Consider the following 27,286-nt stretch of genomic DNA (forward strand, 5'->3'; position numbering starts at 1 on the left):
ATTTCAAAACCGTTTTTCTTTAAAATTAGCTTTTAAAATCGATTTTATATCGATCAATGAGTAATCTTACCTTTTTAGTATTTTTATAATGCATTTTCAAAGTAGAAACTATAAATTCCATCCCGAAACAGAAAAAGGTTTGCTTGTGTCGGTGCGTTTCCGAAGGGATCGTGCGGCTTTGTTTACATCTTACACAACCAACTGTCACTTTGCTCCGCCTTTGCTCGTGCTCGTTTTTAAATAACCCACGATAGTACATCAGTTTGTTAAATAACATGTTTTACCGGTAAAAAGGCATCGCTTTCCATCTCTGGTTTGAAAAGAAGCGTCCCCAAACATGGCTTTTGTGATACGGTTTGCCAAAGCCGTCAGGAACAACTGGAAGAAGTCGACCGTCTTTGCAAGCGCGCTAGCATACGGTGTGTCGTACTCGAACGAGAAATATGAGTAAGTTTATGAGGATTGTTGCATTAACATTCTTCTAATTGAATGCACTACTTTATCATTGTATTGCAGAATCAAACAGCTAATGCGATACTACTGCTCGGAAGCGTCACGGTACGGGGATGTGAAGATAGGCCTGAACCAACGACCGCCTAAAGTGTTGGTGCTTCTCAATCCGGCCGCAAATCGCAAATCCTCTGAAGAAGATGTTAGTGGTGCATTTTTGTCACATGCATAGGCGGCTTAATAATCGTACATTATTTCCATTCTTTCAGTTCCACAACTACTGTGAACCGATTCTTCATCTCGCTGGCTTTGAGGTGGATGTTGTTAAAACCGATTCCGAAGGACACGCGCGCCGGTACGTGGAAGAGCTAGCAAACCTTCCCGATGCACTGATTGTTGGCGGTGGTGATGGAACACTGTCGGAAGCTGTTTCCGGAATGAAACGTCGCCAGGATGGTACCCAGTGTCCGATAGGCGTGCTACCGCTCGGCCGTACCAATACACTCGCCGTAAAACTCTTCTCGCCGGAAGGGGCCAACAATTCCGATCTAGAAAATGTACGCACCATGGCTAATGCGGCATATGCGGTTATTGCCGGTAAGAAGGAAAAGACAGACGTGATGCGCATCGAGGTGTTGCCAAGTGTGGCGGATGAAACGCCACCGGAAAAACCGGTGTACGCTGTCGGTGCACTGCAGTGGGGTGCTTTCCGCGACATACTCGCGCTGAGGGATAAGTACTGGTATACGGCTTCGTTGCGCGATTATACGGCGTTCCTTTTCAATGCATTCGATGGAGCACACACGTGGAAGTGTAAGGCTAAGATCGCGTACACGGAACCGTGCAGCGGATGCAGCAATTGCTACAAGGATATGGATGACCAATGGGCAGCAGCTAAAAGGCAGGAACAGCAGCCACGCCGATGGTGGTCGGTGTTTGTGCCACGCTCGAAAACAGCTCCCAAGACGGATTACAGTAAAATCATCAATGAGCGGTGCTCCGTTCGGCATGAGCTGGAGGTGGACCCTTCGGAGCTTGTGATCAAAACTGGCAACGTAGCGGTAGAAGAAAAAGGCAGTGAAACGAAGGAAGACTCCACAAAGCTGGAAGTGCTCGTTGGAGAGCAGGCAGATTCAAGCTTCAACTTCATTGGTGAAAGCTGGGGACGTGTTAAGGGTCGAAAGTTCTTCGAATGTCCTGCGAAGGATAGTTTCAGCGTGCGTACGGTGGAACTTTTTCCGGAACGATTAAAAGTGGAAGAGAGCGACCCGGAACTTTACTACTCCATCGACAATGAGGCTTACGAGGTGCGTCCCGTACGGATAACGGTGGTGCCGAAGGCGGTTGAGATATTTACCTTCTAGAAGAAGCAATAAACCAACCACAAACCGAAACGAACCGGCATAACTGCGCCTATGTTTAGTGACAAAATGCTTGTCGTTTACTGATAATTAGATTGTACATTTGGTAGCAGCATTTACACAGCATATTCCGCACCAGCCACACGCTCGTCCGTGATCCAGTTGATCAGCCACACGCTGCCCTCCTGATCGAACCAAAGGATGGAAATCAGCAACGCATTGAACAGCCCTAGCACAATGCCTCCGAGCACGTCCAGGATGTGATGGCGGTAGAGAATGAGGCGAGAAAGGCACAGCGCTACGGACCACGCAAGTAGCGGAGGCCACAGCACAATCATCACCGGATCGAGCACGATCAGGAACGTGGTAATGAACACACCGCGGGACACATGCCCCGACGGAAAGCTAAACTTGTCCGGACCGAAGCAAAGCGGGTCATCGTTTATGGCTGGCCGGCGGCGACGTGTAGCTGCCTTTATGACTGCCACCATCACAATATCCGTCAGCAGCCCGATGAACAGGTTCACCTGCATCTGGTACCACTCGGGCTTATCGATCATCCAGCAAAAGGCCAACCATCCCGCCAGCCAAGCGATCCCATGGCACGAATACTCCAGCACCTTGCAGTGCGTTCGGAGCGAACGGAGCGGCACAAAGTTCAGCATAAAGCTGACAAACTGTTTCGTCACGACGACGTCCCATTCGAGCAGCTTTTTCAGCGCCGGCGGTATATTTCGGCCCTCCTCGAGACGCGTTTTAGAGTCGACCTGGTGTGGAATTGGAGAAAAAAAGAGAAGGAAAAGCGGTTAACGGAAAAGGTAAGAAAAGAAAAACAGAGTGAAAATCAATTTTCTTCACTTACACTTTCACCCATTTTGGCACTGGTGTGTGATTGAAATTCTTAAAAATAAATATCGTTCCTGCTGGCTGGCCGATGACGACGCTCTGTGACGCGATATGACGTAGTTGCGGACGTACTTATACGCACCCCAGGGACAGATGCACAGCGATTGTCTGACTGATTGTCCGGGCAAAGAGATTTGATATGACTGGCGAGAGTGGGAAGATAATGCACCTTTATCTGCCCTTCCCTATCGCCAACATTTATCAGCTGAGCAAATTTTCCGTTTTCGTATTTTCTTTTCGTTCTGCTTCTGGCGAATGGAAAGAAAAATAAACACAGCTGACAGCGGGAGAGCGCTTGTTATGACAGCACGCGCCCCTTCAGAAACGGCCACAGTTTTCCAATACGATAATAAAAATCATGATTCACCTGCTTGTAAAGATTTTATTTGTGCGATTTTGCCTGCTTATTTTATTAAAAATTGATTAAAAGCGTTTTACGAGCTATTCCTTGCTATGAATGAGCAAATTACGTGACGAGGCCGCATTCAAATGAGGCCGAACGTGTGTTGTTGTTTACAAACGGGACCGGGTTTGAAACGTCATCGCCAACCTTGCATGTTTACTGTGTGTTTTCCACGCGGTTCTCCAACCAGAGAACTATTTCAAAAAACGTTTATTTTCAGTAATATTTCTCATAACTACGGTTCACTTTCGTTCGTTTTTTTTCACCTCACTGCCAAGGTGTGAGTATCGGTTGTGGTAAATTAATCATTCATTGAGTAGAAAATTTACCCTTTTTCCCTGTTACTCATCATCACAGGTGCCGAACAGATCACGCAAGATCATCGCAAGCCGAGCGAGAGATTTTGCGGCTGTACCGCGCAAGATCGGTGGAAAACTCGGACCGATCGTTTCACGATCACGACCACCACTGTAAGTGGGTGGTGTGAACATTTTCCCTCTCGCGGACCGACCGAGATCGGCTCCAACTGTATAAGCAACAGCGCTGCTCGTGCGGATAACCAGTCAGTTTTTCACACGCATCCAGCGTAGATAGTATCTTGCCGGTGGTTGCTTTGTTTCGGTTGCCGGAGAACTCTGATTCGCAAGGATTTGCCGGCGCACGGTTGCAGTTGCAGTGAGCAGCAAAACAAACAGATTGAAACGCGCACGTTCAGGCACTAGCAGTGTACCCTTCATCACCATTGGTGCCAGCAGCAGAATAATGGACGATTCGTGCGACGAGGAGATGATTTCGGAACGCTCAACCATTACCGTCGAGTTCAGGTGAGCGTGCGTCACAGATGAAATGTTGCTGCCGTCATCCAGTGGTCGCCCTCCTACCAATCCGTATTGCGAAAAGCCAACACCACACTGTGCTGTTGGTACTTTTTTGGCCCCGTGCGATGACCGAGTTTGACTGAATTTTGTGTGTGTGTGTTTTCTTTCGTTCCCGGCACATCCAAAACCTCCCCCCGGCAGTGGTGGAGCGGAAACTCTTTTCGGTGGTGTGAAGGAACACATCGTACCGTTGGAAGGATCAAAAATAGGTAAGTGTGTCCCACGGAAACGTGCGTTCTCTCTTATGCCACTTGTGCAACCCGATTTTGGGTGGGTTTTTTTTTGTTGCGTTATGTTAACAACATAATTTTTCGTAACTTTCCCGGTTTTTGGGCACAGTATTGCTCGAGGAAATGCTACGATGGCTGAGGGATAATCTGCTGACGGGCGATGCCAGCCTATTCCTCCAGGATCACACCGTGCGGCCCGGCATCCTGGTCATGATCAACGATACCGATTGGGATCTGATGGTAAGCAAACGAATCAAACGTTAAATGCACGACTTTACTATCCTATCGTTCGTTTCCGTCGCAGGGTGAAACGGAGTACATCCTTCAGCCGGGCGATCACATTCTCTTCATTTCCACCCTCCATGGCGGATAAGCATCACCATGGTCGGAAAAGCTACCAAGTGATAAAACTACCTTCTAATTTTACTACTAATACTGTGCACAGTTCGTACTGCTGCTAATACTACTACAAACTACTGCTCGCTAAAGGAACAGATTAGAGCGAGTTTGTTTTATTATTATTTTCGGTTAAGATTGGTTCTAGTGTTAAGAATGAACAGGCTTTCCTCCTATTCGCGGTGCGCTGTTCATGCGCAAAACAACAAAACAAAAGGACAAACAATTAATTCACCCCGCGATGATCAGCAACCGTCCTGCGTAAGACGATGCGCCGGTGCTGATAATAGAAAGCAGGCTTACCAGTTTCTCGGGTGGCAAAAAAAAAAAACGAATCGCGAAGCTTCGAGAGCTGTAGAGAGCTAATTGATTAAATGATGTAAGCATTAAGGCTGGCGAGGAGAACCCATCTGTTGGGGATAAGAAACAGAGAGAGAGAGAGAGAGAGAGGAGGAAAATCAACCCGTTTGATCCTACTTTTTTCTCTACTTCGTTCGGTAATGCTAAGCAGATCACGCACGGCTGTACTTGTACTGTTTCTGTACCGCGTGATGCGTAATCATTCGTTCGGATTCTGCAGTTTCCCACTAACCAGCCAGGGAAGCTCGTTTTTATTTGTTTATGATTATCGTACTGAAGACGAGGGAGAGAGAGAGAGAGCAGGCGTCAGTGTTAGGCAAATGTAAAAAGTTAATGGACAAAATATACCCTATATAAGTTGATTACTTCATCCCTTTGCTTGTGTGAGATTTACTTGTTCCTGCCAACCGGGGACGGTTTTGGATAATTCATCGGATCGTTTTTTTGCGCGTAGGTAGGTGCGCTCGTGTTTCGATGGAATTCGGCATCTGTTTTCCATAGATTATCTTGCGCCGTTGTATCGTTCGTTTATCTTGTTCGTATGCGGATGTGGAACTTATAACATTGTTACAGAGCAAAAAAAAAAAACCGGTAATGTCCTTGTTGTGTTCGGTAAAGTGTTGTCCGGCAATTTAGATGATCGACGCAGAACGTCGTCAGACCCGATCAGGCGGTCGCGCCTGTGTCCGTCGGTGTTAACGATTGGTATGGATTAGGTGCCGAAATTAGTGGAAGTGGCTGCGGAAGGCGTTTTAAAAATAACCCTCGGAAAACTTTTTTGGAGCTGTGTATTGTGTGTGTGTGTGTATGGAGTGGAAAAACAACCCGACGCTTCGAGATCTCCTGTCAACACACACACAAACACAAGGGAAAATTGGGGGGCGTTTTTTTCCATCCAACCTCCGCATTAGGATGGACATGTGAGGGGGGGAGGTATACATTTTGGGGCACGATTTATTTACCAAACAAAAGATACACGAACGAACGGAATGGGGGAGATTCTGTTGTTGTTTGCGGGTAGTGTGAACACCGTGTGGGTTTTGGATTGGTGGCAGCCAAATAGTTTATAATGGGCAAATGCTCAACTCGATCGCTCTGGTACGGTGGCCACCGTTGGGATGCTTTGACGGGCGTTAAATTTATTATTCGCGAAAATAAAAAAATAAAACCGATGGGAAAATTAAGGTAGAACGATTCTTCCTGTCAGCTGTCCTGAGTTAATTGGATGTGAAGCCAACGTTTATGGTATTTTTTTCTCTCTCTCTCACGGATGATCTATTTTTTGCTACGGATGTGCAATGTGCAGTGTGTAAGTAGGTGAGTTAAAACAAATCTTAATTTCCTGCTGCTGTTTTCCGATTGAAACCGTTTTTTTTTGTTTGCTCTGTTGATTTTAGGAAGCCGATCTACCACTTCCCGGGGAACACTATAAACCGGGAGCTTCCGGCTGTCTAGCTGTTCGATCGTGATCTTCCGTACCGCGGCCTGCTCAGATTGTAAGCGTGGCTTTGATGTGATTTGTTCACCCTTTGATGCCGGATTTCGCGCCAATAGTCGTCTCGACTCGATGATCGGTCGTCTGGCGCGATGCGATGCGGATGCGCGCCCTTTCACCGTGTTTTACCTTTTCCTTTTCAAGTTCAATGAAATTACAACCCACAATTTAGGGGGTTACGATGGTGCGGCTTAAGATAAACAATTTGGCGAGCACTACAGCAGAGTTGGTAGTAAAGCGCTGATGGTGCGTCGGATTCGGGCCCACACCACACCACACCACTGTGGCCGTAGTGCCGTGATCGCCATGTATTTTTAGAAACCAACTTCAAATCACCTTTCTACCAACCGGTGTACCCGGTCCCCGAGCGTAGAAGGTGCAGTAGCAGCGAGAACGAAACCCGCTGGCAAAACGCATTGGTGACCGTCGGCTCACTCGGACTGTCGGGTGAGGTACGATTTATTGCAGCCACGATAAATTCGACTCCGAGACTCGGCAACTAAAAATAGTACCCCCCCCCCCACCCCCGTCCCTGCCGTTGTGTGTGGACCGCTGTTTTGGCATTGATTTGTATGGTGGTTTTGTGAAGAACCTCTTGTGGCGAGTGGGTCTTCCCCCATCTGCTTCCATCCGAGGGTAAGGGAGAAGGATGGAAATGCAATGCACACGAGAGGAAGGTTGTTTTTTCGGCAGATAAAGAAAGACCGTTGGGTTGATGGTTGTCTTCCAGTTTTAATTTTCCCTTTTTTCTCTATACGATCAATCCTTGTTGATAAATATATCATCATGTGACATAATTTGTGCAGTAAACAACATTTATCTTCATCCTTTAAATATGCCTCGTGCCGGCAACGTACGACGACACAATGTAATGTTGATTACATGTAAGGTTGATGATAGGCTTTCACAACGTCGAACGCAACCAAGCAAGGCTATTTAGTGGGCATTCTTGAGATGTTTCGAATGTTTGTGTCGTAAGGTAGTCGCTGGTCGCTACACAGGATGGCACACGCCAGCCATTCCTTCCTGCATTTTCTCTTTCTCTCTCTCTCTCTCTCTCTCTCTATCTTGTGTGAACACAGGAACGATATACGCGTGTCACCCCCGGAAGTCGAAGCACCGACTATTGACAGGTCAGATCAGGTTGAGTCTCGGGAAAGTGCGGTGAATGTCGTGACCATGATCGGAGATGACGGGGGATGGGATGAGTGAACTGCTGTAACGTGTGCTCGAGGCGCTCAACCCATAAGTAGGACAACCGCTGGCGGACAGGCGTTGCAATGAAGGAAGCAGTGTGCCAACCGCCTCGCCTTCAAGGTTGCCTCCGTATGCAAATTGACCGTAGCGGGATAATTCCCCACCACCCATCATCCACCGGCACGAGCGACCGACTCTCCTTTCTACCCTGGAGCGCGCGATGGCGGCGGGAAAACAACATCAAGTGCGGGCGTGTGAATATCGCCGTCTATTAGGGGCGGGCACACCAGTGCCCTTGAGCTGCCAAACCGTGTGAAGCGATTGTTTGTTTCCTTTTTGCGCGTGGAAATGATCGGAAAGGACGGGTCGGCCGCGCATTCGCGAAATTGGGGCCGATGGAGCATCGAGTACGTGTCGGTAATGATGCGATCGGTGCAGACTTCTCATGTCTTTTTTTGCTGTGAATGTTTGTACGGAAAAATCTTCCTATAATGTGGAAAATGATAGTTGAACAATTATTGCTTTTTCGTGGACGTTATCGGACCTTTGTTGTTTGGTAAAAAACATGTTGTGAGAATAAAATAGATAAAAAAAATAAAAAACTGCCCGGGATATGGCAAATAACTAGGAGGAAATGCCTAGTTAATTTTGTTAAACTTGTTTTGTCGTGAATTTAAATTCACATTCACCACATGCGGTGGTGACAATATGGCAACAGACCGTCGTTATTAATAAATAAATGTAATATGTAATGTAATGTTGATCCTGATCCCTGAAGCTAAACCGTAAGATATTTTTCTTCTTGGCTTAACGACCTGCTAGGTCATGCCAACCACCTAATCGTTTAATGGACTTGTTCGACACCATGAAGCTGGGTAGTCAGTCCTCACTATGAGGCAACGGTTCGAATGAGATTTCTACTCTGGTCCTGTCATGTGTAAACCGGCCCTGCTATCGCCTTGGCCACCATGACCTATAATTTCTTCTTCTTCCTGGGCACTACAACCTCGAGAGGTCTCGACCTGCCACCATTTCTGGCTTTCTGTGACATTATTTTACCCTTAGTAAAGTAGTCAGCCTTACGTGCGGGGAGGCGGTTTAGATGAGATTTGAACCCTGAACCTGCCGTGTAAAAACCGGTGTCGCTGTCGCCTCGGCCACCATGACCTATAACACATATAAGAAAATAATAATCATCACGAAGCTACCCTTACTGAGGATTGACTTTCAACCTACGGCCGTGGTAAATTGTGCTTTGAATATCACAACTTCGAACATCCAAGTGATAGAGAGAATAACGAAATACAATATAAAAACACAAGACACTAGGCGCCTCCATCGTCCATCTGAGTGATCTAAAACTTTAAACTGAATGACAATTTATACTTTTTTATTACAAAACCAGACGACTCGAAATTAAAAAAAAATCAGAAAAAATGTTTATTTTGTAAAATCTCTGGAAAAATTATATGAACTGTTTATCAAAGATCGGAACATAATTTTCCTCCAAAAATAACAAAATAAAATAAGACAATAAAATTACGTCGAATCGATTCCTACGTCACAGTACTAAAGGGCAGATACTATTTCCTCAATTAACCGGTAGTGATTTATGGGCCGTAACGGTGACAAGTCGTGTGAGTGGCTTACAGTGCTCTAGACAACCGTCTGTGTTCGGTCCATTTTCTTCTTGGTTTCTCCTACCTTCCCGTCCACCCACCGACAGCTGCAAAAAGCAGAAAGAGGACCAATTTCCATGTTATTTCGAAATGTAATGATTTTCTTGTTTCCTCAAAGAAAGAGGCATGAAAAAATATGCTTCAAACTCATCATCTTCAGTGTAACCGATCGCGGCTTGCTTAAAAATCGGCCGGCGGTACTCTTTGCGCTCTTCCTCGCTTTGGGAAACCCCTCCCCAACGATCATCAATCGTTTAAAGTTACTAGGTTTTTCTTGCCTTTTTTCCTTTAATATTTCCCCGTCGGTCGGAAAACGTTTCATGTTTTGTAATTTTGTGTTTTTTTGATCGATGTATTTGTTTCTCACTTGCCATTTTTCCTTTTTCGACAACGTTTTCAGTTTCATGTGATTTTCCTAGCATTATTTCCCTGTGTAACGGTTCCATTTAGATCGTGATCGTACCGTGCACACGGGTCCGTGCGAACTTGATACTGTTTTTTTTTTTACACGCATGCACGATGTGTTTTGACAGTGAAACTAACCGCAACGGGGGTTTGCATTGGCATTGGTAGGAACGATCGTTTTGCAATTGACAAACCAACTGGGAGGAGTTGCTTTGCGCAGAAGGAAAACAAAAAGCAGTCACACACAAGCGACGGGTAAACCAGATGGTGATATTTTTAAATGGTGACGTTTGGTGAACCAAACAGTGCACACAAAAAAGACATAATTACGGAAGACGTGTACACGCCGAGCGGTCCGAGACCTAGAGATCGTTCGGGAGCGTTGACGTGCGTGCTTTGGCCAGCGATTGTCCTGGGAGAGAAAGCAAGTCGCAACTGTCACCCGACCATGATATACGGCCCGTTTTGTCTGACTGACCAGTGAGGGGAAGAGTAGGTGAATGCGGAGGTGGGCGGTGGTCAGGTGGAGGAGTGGATCCTAGTTTCGGTTGAAGTGTGACAAGCGCCGGCCCAGGTTCGTTTGGACGTCATCGTACCGACCAGTTGGTCAATGATCTCGCTTCCATCGTACGTTCCGCTGCTTGCGCGATCGTAAGAGGACAACACACATGTCTGTCTGTCTGTGTGTGTGTGTGTAGGTTCGATGTCACGCGAACAGTTGTTCGCGAGTGAGGTGTGAGTAAGGGTGGTTGTGTGCTGGTGACCGCGTAAATCCGTCGGATCAGATCAGCCAGACTTACAGACGACAGTCGGTGCTGCTGGGTTTGTTTTTCCGAGCTTTCTTGGAAGCGGTGTTTTACTGAAAAATCGGTTATTATTGTTGTTGTGAGCGTTTTGATTGAAGGTGGATTAAAAAGAAAATGTGAAACAAAATAAAAGCGAATTTCGATCATCGATTGACGTGTGGCAGTGGTTAAATTTGTAATGAAAAAATCTGAATTTAATGAATTTCTCAGTGCCTGTCAAGTCGATTGCATTCAGCTCTGCATAATATTTTTATTCATTTATGTGTATTTTAAATATTTGTAGGAGCTAAGTATTTTTAGATGTGTTGCTAGCATGGACAAACTGCGAACTATAATTCAATAAACAATTTAAGGGCTGTCCTAGTGTTAAGAATAAGTGTTTTTTCAACAAAAAGGAATACAGCAATACGACAAAAAATGAAATATTTGCATCCAGCTTACTAATTCAAGATCACTCAGATGGACGATGGAGGCGTCTAGTGTTTTTGTTTGTTTGAATATAATCCGTATTTTTGCTATATTTCGTTTGACAAGAAAGTGTTAAAAAGCAAAAATTAAATGTATTTGTAATAAAACCGACCGAGTAGCAATAGCCGTCCTTCACGAGTAAAAAAACCTACCAAGCCACCACTACAAACCATTCATAACAGCAACAAACAAAACATGAGACAGAAGAAAGATAAATAAAAGGTGCACAAAAGGACAATTGAACAGGACGAGAAGAGATAAGGTGGACATGCAAAGAATACAAAGACATGGACAATTCGTAAAAGTCTTTGGAAATACCTGATTACTGCTGCAAAAAGAGGTTCGTCAATATTTTAACGAGTGCGACGGATAGGGAGCAACAATGGCGAACGGCTTTTGATGTTAAACGGGATAAGGGAGAAAAGAGGAAGGCGTGTCTGTCTCACCGATAATCAATAAGGGTATGAGAGTTGCTTTGTCATCTGACGAAGGGACTCAACTGTTGAAAACTATCAACACAACAAATTGAGTAGAGTGGTAGGAAAAAAAGTATTAATTCTACCTTATAGTCGGTCGATCTCGATTTAGAGCTTCTGACAACAGTTTAAATTTGTGTATTTAATTTCGAAATTGGAAAACATTAATTAAAAATAGAATCCCCCTGAGGCTGTGATGGTCAAAGTGTAGCAGGAGAAAATATTTATGTCGTCAATTGTTTTTTTTTTATTTTCACACGCATAAATCACAATTTTGTTAAAATTTCTTCAGCCACTAGTTTGGTCAGTTTTGTGACGGGTTGATGGGTATATTTGTGTGTAGTTTTATATTTTGTAAACTAAATTGGAGAGGTATATTTCCTAAAACTAATTTCTATTTTTTTTTTATAAAAAATACGAATATATTAATTTTTGTCCGAAGCTTCTATCACAGTTTGTTGCTCGCATGGTCATTTGGCTTTCACTTTAATGCAATATTTCAAGCAACGAATTCTATCTTGTATGCAGGTTGCGGGCAATAGAACTGCGTGGTTCAGTCTATAAGATGCAGAAGTATGTTACTATTTTTGTTTTTAAGTTTTCCTTATGTTTTTTGTTGTTGCTTATTTTAGGTTTTTTGCCTTCCAGTTTTGATAAAAAATCGGGGTTTTCGCATTATTAATTGATTTGCGTTTTTCTTTAAGTGTTTAGCGTTTGCGCTTTTTTCTTTAGTTAAATAAATACAATGGTGCTGGAGACTAATGTTTTTATTTATTTATTGTTTTCATTTTTGCAACTATTTCTTCAAATTTTAAAATAAATTACGCAATAATACTTACTTACTTATCAGGCACTACATCCACTTTGTGTTCTTGGCCTGCTGCAACAATCCTCGATACCAATGACCAGCCTACTGGAGTCTGGCGAGTCTAATTCGCTGCACGATGGTAAGATCATCGTACAGCTCATAGAGCTCGTCGTTGTAGCGGCTCCTCCATTGTCCTTCCACACATACGGGGCCAAAAATCCTTCTGAGCATCTTCCTCCATGTCCATGTCTCAGGGGCGTATGTGAGTACTGGGACTATAAATGTTCTGTACAGTTCCATCTTCGTCCTTAGAGACAGGTATTCAGAGTGGAGAAGTTTTCTTAGGCTGTAGTATGACCGGTTGGCAGCCAGCACCTTTGCGCGTAACTCAACATCAATGTTGTTGTCGGTGTTGACTTTTGACCCCAGATAGGTGAAGTTTTGGACGACTTCGAAGGTGCGGTCACCCATCTGTACATCACCCCGTGCGTAAATCAGTGTTTGTTAGCAGGGCCGCTGATGGTGCCACCATCATTTTGGTTTTCGCCTCGCTAATCTCCAACCCGAGGTTTTGTGCCGCTCGCTCGGTCCTTTGATAAGCTTCTGCTACATAGGAGAGCCTCAAACCAATGATGACTATGTCATCAGCGTATGCCAGGATCTGGATTGACTTATAGAAGATGGTCTCCGAAGTTTCCACCTCCAAGTCGCGGATGGCTCTCTCTAGCGCCAGGTTGAAAAGGAGACAGGCAAGCAGGCGCTAGAGAGAGCATCTCCCTGGCGCAGGCCCTTGATGGTAGCAAAGGGCCCTGAGAGTTATCCATCCACCTTCACCTGGCATGTGATGTTGGCCATTGTCATTCTTACAATCCAGGTAAGCTTGGCCGGGATTCCAAAAGAGCTAATTGCGTCATACATTTTTAACCCTGGCTATGCTGTCATATGCGGCTTTAAAATCAATGAAGAGATGGCGGGAGTGGAGCTGCTGCTCCGCCATCTTCTCCAAGATTTGCCGCATCGTGAAGATCTGGTCAGTGATTGATTTTCCGTTTCGGAATCCTCTCTGATAGTTTCCGACTATCTCTTCAACGAATGGGACAAGTCGATCTTGTAAAATTAGGGATGCCTCTATCGCATTTATTACTGTGCCGCCCCATATTACATGTTATTGGCTTTATTTTAAAAAAATCGTCAACTTTTATTTGCAAACTTTAAACCCTAAAACTTCAACACTGTAACGCCTGTACACAATTCTTTCAATTTAATTACCGTTGAGCAGTTGACTGACTCACCAAGCTTTAACTCAACCAGTCAGCCACCCAATGAACCGTTTCGTTTTCGACCCCAATCAAACTTCTCGCCACACTATTTGAAGTGTCTCGCAGCGGTAATTGAATGTCAAAGTTTCTGCACCGTGGCGTCCATTTTTGGGTTCAGCAGTGCGCATTGACGACCGAAAAAAAGGAAAAACACACACAGAAACACCAGTGCTGAGTAAAAAGTAAAAGTACTTTAATCTCCGTAAACCGTAACGCTGAGCTGTAAGGAAATGTTCCTTATTTCATTAGCACCATTTTTTAGTGAATTAAACAGTCCAGTTAAGGACCAAACTGCTGTCACCTACCGTAGTAATGTAGATAATAGTTTTAAACTGCACAAAATGGCAGGAAGTTTAATTTAATAAACTCGTTTTTATCTGTTCCAGTTAGACTTTCGCTCTGGAGAAAGTTATTTTTTTAGCACCGATAACGGTCAACATCGCCAATAGTTACCGGGCATCAGAAGTTTCCAACGCCCGTGCACAAGCCACAGCAAATTGAAGAAAATCGACACCCAAAATACAAATGATTGATGCTTGACGGAGTCGGAGATTTTGTGTTTGTGTGTGTATGTAGATCGCTAGTGGAATCCCCCGAAAAAGGCTCGCTAGAAATGACGGCCGGTCGGCACCGTAAAACTGTAAACGACAAACTTCGTGTCTCTATTAAACCGTCGTCGGCGTTGTCGCTGTCGCTGTCATTGTCCTGCCGCACGGTAGTGGGTAGTAGTTTTCCCGTACGGACCGATTGTTGCTGGTGGTAATTAAAAGTTTTTAGTTTAAATTTTACAACACCATCCGAAAATTGTTCCACTTTTCGCTAAATGGTTTGGACCGCACTCACTCACACAGATAACAACTACAAATACACACACACATAGCTAGGATTTCTTCATACCAAGGAAAACGGGGCCTCGGAATATCGCGCACCGTGTTTGGTGGGGGACGAAAAAGACGGACTTCATTTTCGGTTGGTGGTGAATGCAATTGCTTGTGATGGTTGGTTTGTGTTGCTGCTGCTGCTGCTGCTGGCTTCGAATGGATGCTGCCGGATTGAAACTGGTCATGCGACAATGTTGGGAAATTAATTAATTTCCGTACCCCAATTCCATCCCTTACTGAAGGTGCATTTCTCCAAAATTTCAAATTCCAAAAGCCGTTTTTGGGAGGGGGGGGGGGGGGGAAACCGATGGTCGTCTTGGTAACACAACATTTAAGGCAACCGCTTTTTGTTGCCATTCAACGCGGGTTGTTGGGTGTTGAACGTGTTCGACAACAACGATTTGACACCGGGCACCGGCTTTCGGTTAAGTGGTTGGGTTAAGAAAAAGGAATGCGAAAGTTGAAAGAAAAGTTCGAGTTCAATCGAAAACCCGTTGATTGCAAATTGTGGGCTATTTTTTTTCTGCTGTCGGGGTGAGTGGCGTATTGCGTCGGCCGAAACGGGTGAAATAAAGTTTAACGGTGATTAATGAAGTGTGAGATGGGTGGGTTGAAGATGGTGAAAGATTCTTTTGCCGAATGTTCGATGCGCGTTCGATGGAAAGAGTTATCAAACGGGTTGGGATCCGATTACGCTGTACATCTAAGGAAATACGCATCAGTACGCGTGATGGTACATGATGGCAGATTGAATTTTATCGTTTAGAAATTGACGGTTGAATATTGGCTACGAAATGGGACAAACGGGCAAAGAATTGTAGGTCTCTTATTTCACCTAGACACATCGGAAATTATTTTAGACCCTCATATTCCGGAACAGTAACAATTTAAGAGCTTTTATGGAAGAGCCTATTTCATTCGCCTGTTTAATGGTCTATCAAATTCGTAGGAGATGATCCCTAGTTTAGTGAGTACGCTGCGCCCCAAGCGTAAATGGAGGAACTTAACCATTGTAATATTCTGTTTATAGTAATAATTCCGCATTTATTATGTTTCAAATGGATGGGATGAATGTAGGCATCTTTATAAATAAGATAAGGTTGTCTTTATTTTATCAGGAGAGAAGGCATGGTTCTGAATGTGAAAGTAGAAATGCAGTTAAAGAGCTCTTGTTTCGATAATATAATAGTATTGAATAATTCTCTTCGATCCAACAACAGCTGTTATTATTTTTGTGTTTTATTTATTTATTAATCATGACGGACCGATGCCGTATTGTCACGACCGCATGTGGTGCATGTGTATTAAATTCACGAAAAAACAATTAAACAAAATTGACTAGGCATTTGCTTCTAGTTATTTGCCATATCCTGGGCATGCTCCGTTGTACACTGAGCTCAGCTGTTATTGGTAATATCTTTAAAAATCAAATATACTCGTTCGAATGTTCAGATGCATATCAATATTCTTAAAGGAATCTATTGCGTCCAAACAACGGTCCAAATAGCCAAAAGATATTATGTGTTTGCAAGGACAGCGATGCAGCCAATACATTGACTTAATAAATGCGTTGTTATTGATGGATGGGAATAAAAGATTTTTAGCTAGGGGTTCATATGTTTTTAAAAAGCCCAGCAACAACAGAATGTGTCCATTTAATGTTGTAGATCAAGCGAAAAAGATGCAGACTGGGTTAAAACAAGCATAACATATGTTTTTCAGTGAAGTACTGGGCGCCTCCATTCCCATTTACCATCTAGTTACCATTAATAGATCAATAAGGTAACTAGAAAAAAAACAAAAGAACATGAAACTGAATATCTTCATCTATTGATCAGCCTCCTAACATCTTTCATGCATAACTGGCAGGTTTTTTTAAATGGCAATAATAATTCAAAATCACAGTTGTGTTCGATTTAACAATGGAAGTGCACATGTTTTTTTTATCTTTTCCGAGAGTTCTGGCGATCAATTGATTCTTAAGTCTCAAAATGATAGAAGAAGGTCATCCGCGTGATCTTTGCATAAAAGTTTTTACTCTGTAGGTGTTGTTATCCTTTTTAGGCTTTGGATCAAACAAGTCAAACAAACATTCTTAGCTCAGCAGGTCATAACACCTTTTCTTGGTGAAGGTGATAACTCCCGACAGACTCGTCGAATTCGAGTACTTTGAATTAAATGCTGTTCAATGTTGAATAGCTGCTGTCGCCCATGGTAACGCGAAGATTACCCACTTCATCTCAAAGAAGTTTTGCATCAGCACCTTTTCAGGTGTATTTTTTAATTAGGTATTTTTTTAAAATTATTATGATTTTATAGGAAGGATGTTTCATTGGCATTTTCAATTCTTTAATTCAATCTTGTGCTGTATTTTATACCTTAATTCTCGGAATAAAACCTAAAGCTCCATAAGCAACCATTTCATTACCTTTATCCGTACAAAAACCACCTCTAACAAATTGTCTTCCTCCTTTCTCTGGTTCTAGTAAATCTTATGAAATTTTCCCTGCTTGTTGACCAAGAAAATGTCAGACTTCCGCATTTCGACACCTTTTTCGGTCTGCCACCTGTCGTTGTTAGTGAAAACATAACAAAATCCAAATTAAATACAATTCATGTGCCTTGAAATCGTTCCCAGATATTCTAAACACAGTCTAAATACATTTGTGAGCCCGATATGAAGTGACCCTTGTCAGTGAGTTTTATTTTTAGCCGTCCCGAACCGATCCTGTGCCCTGAAACGAACGAACGAACAGACGGTTTTGGTTAAAAAAGATCATCTCCTTCTCGAAAACAGGGAAAGTTCAAATTTAATAAGCATTGGATGCTCGCTCCGCTGTAGGTACTTCGTAACAGGCAGGCATTACAGCAACGTAAAAGGCAAGCAACAATGAATAGTTTCCTTTATTTTATGTAAATTAGCTTTCGCAAGTCTTCTTGGTAAAGATGTTCTTTGTCTTAAGTTTCATTTTTCCTTCCATAAAGCTTAAAGAAGAGAATGTTTCGGTGCAACATTGTTACGTTTTTCTGATAAAAGGCTAAAACAACTACGAGAGCAGTTACGGTCACTTTACGGCGCTTCATCATGGCGCAGTTTGAGCCGAGCTCTTTATCGTCCGGCTGTCTGTCACTTGATTCAATTCAAACCTATTTAATAAACAATTTAATTGAACTCATTTCAAAAAGGTTTATACGATTCTTTTCCGTGTGCCGTACTGCTGATGTTGCCATTTTTCCAGCCCATTTAGAATGGGTCGGCCTTTGGTTGGAAAATTGGAACCCCCCGCCTGCAGGGTGGATCGGATCGGAGGCGGTGTGTTTGGGATGGAAATTAAACATCCATTCTCCTGTCTGCTTGGATACGGTGATGGTGCCCAATGATGGGTATGGGCAGCCACCACTGAGCCTCGTGGCACATGTATGAGGGTTTGATGTGGTGAGACGCGAGAAGCTGGAGGACACGGACGCAGACACAAGCGAGGCAAAAATCATCCTTGTGCCTTGGGCTGGTTGGTACACGTGCCTGCCATACGTACCAAATGGGGGGATGGAGTCTCTAGGTGATGGGAACGAGGCGCAAAACTAATAATGATAATACGGCCCCACAGAAACGCGCCACTTGACGCGGCCAGGCCCGATACAAAACGTGCGATGGAAAATGGTGGTCATCGGGGTGGGTTCGGAATGACAAGAAGAAGCGCATGAAAATGAGAACAGAAGAGAGGGGGAGAGAAAGAGAGAGAGGGAGAGAAAGAGAGAGAGAGAGAGAGAGAGAGAAAGAAAAAAAAAGTGAAAAAAACCTTATGCTGCAGATCGAATATGTTTGATTTGGCGCACGGTTGGGTTTCCGAAATGCGTCAGAATGCCGTGTCAATGGACGGATGATGCCGGATGATTTTTTTTTGCTCTTTGAAGTGTGCATTATTTTTATTTTTACTATCGAAAATGTTCCATTTTGTTGCTTTTTTGTTCCGATTTTTGGACGAAAAATGGTTTTGTGGTGCAGGAAAATTTATCGCGTCGTTTCGGATTTCGGGCCATATCACCAGAGACATTGGTAAGTGGCAAATTTTACGACATAATGAGGTTGAAAGGAGTTCCTGGAGGATACATATTTTTTATTCTTTTTTTTTGCCTTGATTACAATTACAAAAAAAAACTGTTCCTTTTTATCTGGTGCATCGTACAATGATGTTTACAACTCTAAAATGACGTTCGGTTTGAGGAAAAAGCTCCACCTTTTTATCTTAAAAAACACAAAAATAATATCCAAAGATAAATTTATCTTAGATTGTAGACCTCCCGGGTGGTTTCAGCCTAAGCTTCAAGTCCGCACTTTATCTTAGGCAAACTCACCCTCTATCCAGGTGCTTGCATCAGGGTTGAATGCACTCGGTAATCAAATAACAATTTAGATGATTAATTTATATACCTGAATCGTCTCTCCGATTCAGGTTTGGCACACAGCAGGATCGGCTAAAACAGGCTTCCATTTTGTTGAGCTCATTGAACGAGAAGTCCTTTTTTCGAAGGTGAACTGCAAGCCCTTTTTTTACTCCACGATACATCGGCTAGACAAAGCAGCTGCAATGGAACCACCAGGATGCTGCACCGTTTGTGTCATTAGGGAACGCCAGTTGCTACGCGTGTTTGTGCGTCAGTATGTTTTTGAGGTGGTCTCTATCTTTTGAACCACTTCCAACAATCCGGCCGACCGTATGGCAGGTGAAATCGTTTGCCCAGCTAACGATGTTTTGCAGGGTGTTAATGGGTTTGCCAATGGATTGTGGATTTAACACCGTTAGGTTTTTTGAAACCTGAAAATATTTAATGGTCGACGGACCAGCAGCGTGGCGTCGTGTAGCGACACAAAAAGTGATGAGAATTTTATGATGATTGAAGTGTCGTTTTCTCGCTCCATTTATTTAAATCGGTTTAAAAATGATAACTAGTCGGAAGCAAAAGCTATGATTTAAATTTATTGCCCTAAAATAAATTTTTCTGAACAAGAACAAGAACAAGAACAAGAACAAGAACAAGAACAAGAACAAGAACAAGAACAAGAACAAGAACAAGAACAAGAACAAGAACAAGAACAAGAACAAGAACAAGAACAAGAACAAGAACAAGAACAAGAACAAGAACAAGAACAAGAACAAGAACAAGAACAAGAACAAGAACAAGAACAAGAACAAGAACAAGAACAAGAACAAGAACAAGAACAAGAACAAGAACAAGAACAAGAACAAGAACAAGAACAAGAACAAGAACAAGAACAAGAACAAGAACAAGAACAAGAACAAGAACAAGAACAAGAACAAGAACAAGAACAAGAACAAGAACAAGAATTGCGATACGATTATTTTTAGCCAGAAAACCATCGAAATTCAACAACAAACAATAGACATAATTAATTAGATGTATTTTATTGTTTTTGCAGCATATTTATCCATCGTCAGTTATTTTGCGTTAATCATTTACCATCGTCATTGTTATTAATGGTAATAAACATCAATTTTAAAGCTCAACCCTTTATAAGTACAAACCATATTTCACAACAATTAGTCGAGAACATAAAAAAATCGTTACTTTTTATTCGTAATCAGAATGAACGGTTTATTGTAAATATTAAATTTTAATGAGCTATTTTAGTGTGAAATGTGAAATAAGCGTTACTAATATCATTTAATTATACTTTCCATTCGTCATACCTTTTATACATTTGCTTTAATACTACCGAGCAACAATCGTCAAATTGAACATTTTTTCACACTCCTGATCCACTCCAAACCATCCATTCCCTCGGTCAAAATGCAACGGGAACGATTTATTACAACCCACATATCGTCACCTTCACGCTTGCCCCGACATGCTGATTAGCATGTTCGTATTAATTTTAATCAGCTGTCAATAACTTGCACCACCCAACTCATTCTCGCTCTCTGCTGACCGTTGCGAGCCCAATAATTGGCCATCCAATCGAAAGATTAATAATTTTTCCGATGAAAAATTGCAACATACCGGAGGAAAATGCTTGAACCGGCTCGCACATGTACGCTTTTACCCATCCACACCAGGTAGGGATGAGCACTGGAAAAACAGATTTACAGATAAGCACACTTCCTCATCGGTTACGGTTCTCCGGCCGCCAGCCGCGTTCATTTCATTTCATTTCCAATTTCCAAACACTGGCACTGGGAAATCAGAATCCAATCCTCCCTTTTACGGTGCGCGAGACACATAGGAGCGACAGCAGCAGCCAGGCAAGATTGCTCAAAATTAAATGGAATGAAGTCAGATTTCCCCGAGGATTGCGATTTAGATAATTAGTACCTTGGCAGTTCGACTCGTACCCGGCATAAAGTGTGCTAAGCTTTATCAGGATTAAAACGATTCCTCCTCTTCACCGCCCTTTTCTCCCGATTCCCAGCACCCTTGAGCTTGTTCTTTGTGTACCGTCACCCGGTGCGAGCACAATCTCACTCTCGGTATGCAGATTTAATCGAATTTTATTCACCAAGCCATTCGGCAAAGAGTCAAACTTTCGCTGCGTTAGTGCATCGACGGCTCGGGACACCGAACGGGAGAAATATGAGTTTCGTTCGGCTGATCAAATGTGCAGCCTTCGCTGTGGTTGGACCGTGCGATGCGAGCAGCTTGCGGAACGGTATCTGATACCGGGCTGGAAAATGTCATTTATCAACAAGTTCGTCTGCTCCGGTCTGACGCAGTACCTTGTGGGAGGTGTTCCTGGGGTTTTTTTTCCTCTTCTTGTGCTCCCGGTAACAGTCATGAGTCACGTTCGGTGCAAAGCATAAGGGTGTGTAGCCATTTGCTGCTGAAGTCAGTTTGTGTAGGCAGGTAGGTCGCAAAAAGGCGTAGCGTGATGGAAAAAGCTGCTATTTTCACCTGTCGGAATGAGTTTTGTCGCGAAGTGTGTTGTTGTTGGGTTGCCATAAGAGGTTGCACATAAGAAGGTAAGTGTGAAACGTGTTGGAGAACAAAGTTCAAGACTCAGGAGAAAAAGCGACATCAGATAAGGGCATGATATATGATTAAATTTTTAAGAAATGCAACTAGGCAATGACGAATCTTATTGGTTCTATATAAATAAGAATTTATTAGAGAAAATTTGTTCACTACCAATTTAAAAAAAACAGTGTAATTGCCGACGGCAGACTATAAGAAGCATTGAAGGTTTTCTTAGTACTTCTAACCAGCACTGAAGCAGCTTCTCAGCTTCTCAGGCATAATGAATAATGATTAAGTTTTAATGATTTTAATTTAATTTGATAATTTTTAGTTTTGTTTATTTTAAATTGAGTTTTAGCAGTTTTTAGAAATAGAAAATCAAAACAATATTAAAATAAAATTCGAATGTGTTAACAATACTATAAGGCACAAAAGGCGCCTCCTACCTAGTGTCCTGGTGATTCTACCTCTTTTTATACTGTCATTTTACAATGTGTGCAAAACGTTTCTGAAAAACTTAAATCCAGGCAGAGGTTTGAGCGATATAATTTTATTTTTCAGGACTGGAATGGGGTAGAAACGATTATTCTGGTTGACGATCGAAGCCAGAAATACAGCCAACAAGGGCCCTTGAGGCTTTAGTGCCAAAGACAGGGGAAAGAAGACGAAAAGTTTTTTAAATAGCTGATGCCGATATGTTCGATTGCTCTAAGACTTACAATAAACATCTACTGGAGGCTGTTCCTTACTTAAGCTATGAAGTATATCCTGGTTTTTAACCATCTGTGAAGTTCCATTGGGTTAGTCTGGTGGCCGAGGTGAAAGCAGCGACAAGATCGGGGTTCAAATCTCAACATAACATTCTTCAATCTAAACTCACCGCCGAAAGTACTATAATTTAGAAATAAATTAACAATCAACATTTCTTCAAACCATTACAAAGATCACATTGAAAATACATTTCTAATTTTATCACCCCTTTAGGATCATCCTGGTGATTTGTTTTCCAACTTTACCTTCGCGTGAGAACTCAATCCTTAGCTGCCATCACCTGATGGTACTCCGGACTGAGGCAGCGAAACGAACGTGCCCACAGTTCGCCACCGTTAGACACAGCTGAAGAAAGTACAACTTTTCACTCGTCGCACTCGTCTTATGCAGTTGTGTGTCTGTACTTGTTTTTGTTTTACTTTGTGCATACTTTATTCTTATTTTACGCCCGATCGTTTTTTTTTCTCACTGCGCACCGTGGCTGGAAGATTTCGTGTTGCCGTGAGCCACCGGTGCTTTATTTTAAACTTGTCGAGGTACCGCCACCACCGATTTGCCATAAACAAGTTGTGAGTTAAACTTTGACTTTCGTACGCTAAGGATGCTGTCAACTGATCTGCCGGCGACAAACACCAGTCTGGCTTAAAGGGGTTTCGAGGCTTTCGGGTATGCTTCCGTGTCTACAGCAAAAAAAAAAAAAATGTGCAAGAAAAGCTCGTTTCACTTTGCCCTTCTTCGTTCGGTCCGCAGTTTTTTTTTCCCCTAACTTCTCTTCTTGAGGTGATGCCCGCGTTTGAGGTTATGAAAGCAAACATAACCAATTAATGAAGCCGTGAAACGTGATACGATTGCAATCTCGCCACTCTTCCTTGGTTACCGGTTCTGGCGAAACGCCGGGTTTGGTGGATACCGGGTTGGGTGCAACATTAGCAACCGAGCTCACACGTGGGCGTCCCGGTGTTGCTGCGTGGTGTTGATGGACGAAATTCGACGAGATCGAGTGAGGACGAACTGGTGCTCACGTTATTTTCAGCGTACACGTCACGTGACTGTTAGCTTATTTTATCCGGCAAGGTTACCTCGCTCGCTCGCGCTCTGTCGCCGTTTTTCGTTGCACAGCCGTTGGATGTGAAAAGCTCCCCCCTTTGGACGAGCGAAACATTTCCGGCAACAATAAAAAAAGTGCAAGAAGCGATGAAGACGGTGAGAAGCGTACGCGTTCAGGTGCAGTTCAGGAGCCGATGCTGTGACGAAGACGAATGGGACGGTAAGGAAGTCGGAGTGAAAATTTCTCACTCCCGAGTTCGGAGCTCGGAGTTGAATGCTGTCGGCAGGATGGCATGATGGTGAGGAATTTTTGAACTTGTTTGTTGTTAAGTAATGTTCGATCAACATCCCCAGCTCGAACCCTTTGCTGTGTAGCTGTTTTGTGCAGCGTTTTCCAGTGGAACTTTTGAAACCACAAGACGTCGGCAGTGGTTGCAGGGAACAGTGGTGAATTGTTGGGCTTGTTGTGGGATATGTAGATGGGACGGGAAGGGGATTGTAATTGGGCTGTGTAAGTGGCGATTGTCGATGATTGAAATACAAGCGCGAATTTCTTGTTATTGCTGTTTTTCAATGAGTTTGTGTATGCTGTTTGTTATATGAAGGTTGAAGGATTTTTTTTGATATATTCTTATAAAGTGCTGTTGTGCTTAATTTATTGCTCTCTATTATTAAAAATGTAGTTATTCTATTCTAAAAAAGTTTTGCAAATAAAATTTCTAGCAAAATAAAATATACAGACGATTTGTCATGCAGATTGCATACATTCTGTCGTATTTCTTATTTTTAACAGATTTTCATTTGAATATTAACATTTTCGTTAGAGCTTCTTTGTTACTCACAGTTTCTTGGAAGAAATATTTTATTTCTTTACTTAGTGCTGCCTAAAGGTGATGCCTCTACTACCTACTAAGTGTCTTCTGCCGTGAGCTGATCACACAACATCGAACGTGAGCCGGTTGCCTTTCTTGCCTGTGGGAGGTCGTCGGCAAACGGCTCTTAAATACTGCTGACTTGTCGCGAGAAAGGCCTTCCCTCGTTTCCTCCTTATCGTTTCCCCCTTTCCCACCGTCCCACCCCGCATTAATAACCCTCGGCGTACTGCTGCATGGGTTGCATACCGGCCCCGTTTACTGTTCGCTCGAAATGACGACGTTGGCGAGATTTTTCGATTGTTATGCCGCTACGTGCCCGGAATGTGTTCGCACATTTTCGCAACCAGCACCAGCCAGCCGGCCCTGCAAGTTTAGGGTCAACTTCCTGCATAAGTTCGGCGAGCGAACGAAGTGTGCACACCCCACAACATCGGTACGAAGAAGCGAGGGCCGCATTCGCTCCCTCCTTGAAGGAGCGCAGATGATCGTGAAAAAAGGCCGCAGCGCGCCTGGGCGCCCTTTTATTTATTATTCGTCTTCGGTTGCAGCGCAAAAGTCAAAAGTTTCGATTTATTGTTTTGATTGTTTTGGGGGGCTATCGGGTGGGGGGGGGGGGGGGTGCGGCCAGTATTCGCTGCCTCGCTGTCCTCAGGTGTACCATTTTTTTGTTCGTGCTTTCCACGAACACCCGCGTTAAATGTTCCCGCATGTCCAGGGCAAAAGGCTCAGGGATGTGAACGGGAGTATGGGGGGAGCCTGTTTGGGCCGATTTCCTTCAAACGTTGGCACATTGCAGTGCCTGAGACTGGCTCAAAATACGTTTGATGGACAGTCGGTCGGTGTTTGCAAACGGGTACGGGGGAACGTAGGTTACGGAGGCCATCATTTACCACCATCACCACATACCGTTAGCACCTTTCCTTCGACGGTGCTTGGTCGTTTTGGGAGCGATTCGTCAGTTTGATGGTTTTATTTGTACTGATATGATTTTTTTGCTTTTTAAATTATTGTTTCACGAATTTAAAGTACATTGTTAGACAATATCATACGCCTTAAATTATCGATCAATCATATTATTATAAGGTTAAGCTGAGTAAAATGTAATAAAACATTTTTATTGTCTTATGTGAGAGGCTTTAAAACGGTGAAATTGATGTAAAATCAACACGTTTTTTTTTTTATAAAAAAAAGCTGAACTGAGCAGTTCTTGTTCTGTTAATCTTTTTGAAGAAGAAGAAGAGAGCAGTCTTAAAGTTGAAAAATAAAAAGAGAGGATGCCCAGGAAAAATTAGTTGGTCTTATTTAATTGTCCATCAATGAACAATTTAAAGTAGGCTTTTCAGTGCGCTAGAGGCTTTTAATTCCCTTTGAATAATCATTCATAAAACAGTTTAGTTTAAATTTTTTACCATGGTTTGAGAAATACATCAGGATTAAGGCGGCTTATAGTGTCCTAAAAACAACTGTCTACTTGAAATCGTTTTCCATTATCGCATTAAGCCATATTTATGATTAATAAATTGTTAATAGATAAAACATTTATTCCTTATAACAAAAACTAACAACAGTCTCACAGCGTGGCAAGAAATATCTCACAAACAAAACAAAAAAAAAAACAACACACTTCAATGTCAGTTGAAACTCATCGCAATGCAGTGAAAAACGTGAAGCCAGTTTCGCCAAATAACAATATTACTCATCAGTTGTTTGAGCTGCTACGTTAACGCTGCTCGGTTTAGTAGTATTGGCCACAGTATTTCTGCAACATAAACATATAGCAATAATAATACACACAAAAAAAAATCACCTTCCACCAATCCACGCCTCAGTGTAGTGTTGCGATTGTTAAAAAAATTGACACTCAATAAATAACATGACAGGGCCTTGATTCGACGATGGTTGAGTGCCGAAAGGTTGTTGGGCAGAAACTGGCAGCGTTTTGGCTCAAACTTGTGTCAAGGGGAAAAACAATCGTTCTACACCAGGGCTGAAGCTTCAAGCTTGAATGGAATGGAGCAATATTTTGAACCATTTTCTTGATGTGGCGTTCGTGGTATCTCTATCACAGGGGGGTTTTTCTCACACGGGAGGGGAAGGTTATCATCCAAACAGCATGGAAGGTTAATTTTGGCCCTCCCTCCTTCAGTGCCTATATGCCCTGTGTGATACCGAGGGTGGGATGCTTTGGCATTGAGAAGGGAAGGCTATCATCGAATTGGAAAATAAATTGCTGAAATCTAACAATAACAAACCGGGTTGTCTATCCTGGCCTGGGTTTGTTTGCATGTCGTATGACCCATTCCTCTATCGCTTATCAGTGCATGCATCGGCAGACGGGTCCCGGTGGTTCTCGATGCAGCAGAAGCGGGTGATTGGATGATTTTATTTCATTTTATTTCACCAACACCCGACACATCCCACCATCCGAACCGAGCTGGTGGTGGAAAAGCTTCTCACACGAGCCGGTATCTTCTGGATGATGGAAAAACGTTGCACGCGTATTTCTGGGTGGTTGTTTCTGCTACGAGCACGAGACAGCAACGTTGTATAGTGCTGCATTTTCCATACAAAAAGGGGTTAAAAAATCTCCAAACATTCGATTGCGTTAGAGGTACGATGCGATGGAACAAAAAAAGATGGAAAACCTTACCTAAGAAAGGAACACTACAAGTACGATAGTACAGTCGACGCTTTTTTGGCTGCCAAAATGCGAGTCTGGGAGAAACTCGACATAGTACAGCTCCCTCAAAACAGCCACCCCTCGAATCCCTTCCAAACGGAATACACGGACAAAAGCACAATTGAAATGGTGGTGGCATCAACAACAAAAAAAACATCATAACCCCCTTCCCTGTTACGGGTCATTCACCTGTTGGCCTGGATGCACTTTATTCCCCGGGTTCGAAACGATAGGACGGGAGCGATACCGACCCGTCTCCAAGCCCGAACCCCACCGAGGGGTTAAATCGAGTGGAATAAAATATAAAATTTATTAAGTGATTTGATTGAAGAACAATAGGAATAATGCCATTAGCACCGTTGCGCCGAACAATAGCCCGCGTCGATGCGCAAGGGTAAAATAATATGAAAATGGCAATGATAA

At 43.1% G+C, this 27,286-nt stretch overlaps 3 protein-coding genes across 3 annotated transcripts; 2 read left to right on the top strand and 1 right to left on the bottom strand.

Moving 5' to 3' along the window:
* The first annotated feature begins 193 nt into the window (after nt 1–193).
* LOC118511485 (acylglycerol kinase, mitochondrial) lies at nt 194–1,852 on the top strand. Its single transcript, XM_036054637.1, has 3 exons — nt 194–447; nt 517–652; nt 720–1,852. Exons 1-3 carry the CDS (start codon nt 338–340, stop codon nt 1,812–1,814), a joined length of 1,341 nt encoding a protein of 446 aa, XP_035910530.1. The 5' UTR covers nt 194–337; the 3' UTR covers nt 1,815–1,852.
* Nucleotides 1,853–1,864: 12 nt separating this feature from the next.
* Nucleotides 1,865–3,022, bottom strand: LOC118511486 (phospholipid phosphatase 6). The gene is made up of 2 exons (XM_036054638.1): nt 2,674–3,022; nt 1,865–2,578 (listed from the first exon to the last, which is right to left on the bottom strand). The coding sequence occupies exons 1-2, from the start codon at nt 2,683–2,685 to the stop codon at nt 1,928–1,930; spliced, it is 663 nt and encodes a 220-aa protein (XP_035910531.1). The 5' UTR covers nt 2,686–3,022; the 3' UTR covers nt 1,865–1,927.
* A 215-nt stretch (nt 3,023–3,237) lies between these two features.
* LOC118511487 (ubiquitin-related modifier 1 homolog) lies at nt 3,238–5,354 on the top strand. The gene is made up of 5 exons (XM_036054639.1): nt 3,238–3,398; nt 3,478–3,944; nt 4,140–4,207; nt 4,338–4,468; nt 4,533–5,354. Exons 2-5 carry the CDS (start codon nt 3,883–3,885, stop codon nt 4,599–4,601), a joined length of 330 nt encoding a protein of 109 aa, XP_035910532.1. The 5' UTR covers nt 3,238–3,398; nt 3,478–3,882; the 3' UTR covers nt 4,602–5,354.
* The last annotated feature ends 21,932 nt before the right edge of the window (nt 5,355–27,286 follow it).

The sequence above is a fragment of the Anopheles stephensi genome, chromosome 3 (genome assembly GCF_013141755.1).
Source record: "Anopheles stephensi strain Indian chromosome 3, UCI_ANSTEP_V1.0, whole genome shotgun sequence".
NCBI lineage: Eukaryota > Metazoa > Arthropoda > Insecta > Diptera > Culicidae > Anopheles > Anopheles stephensi.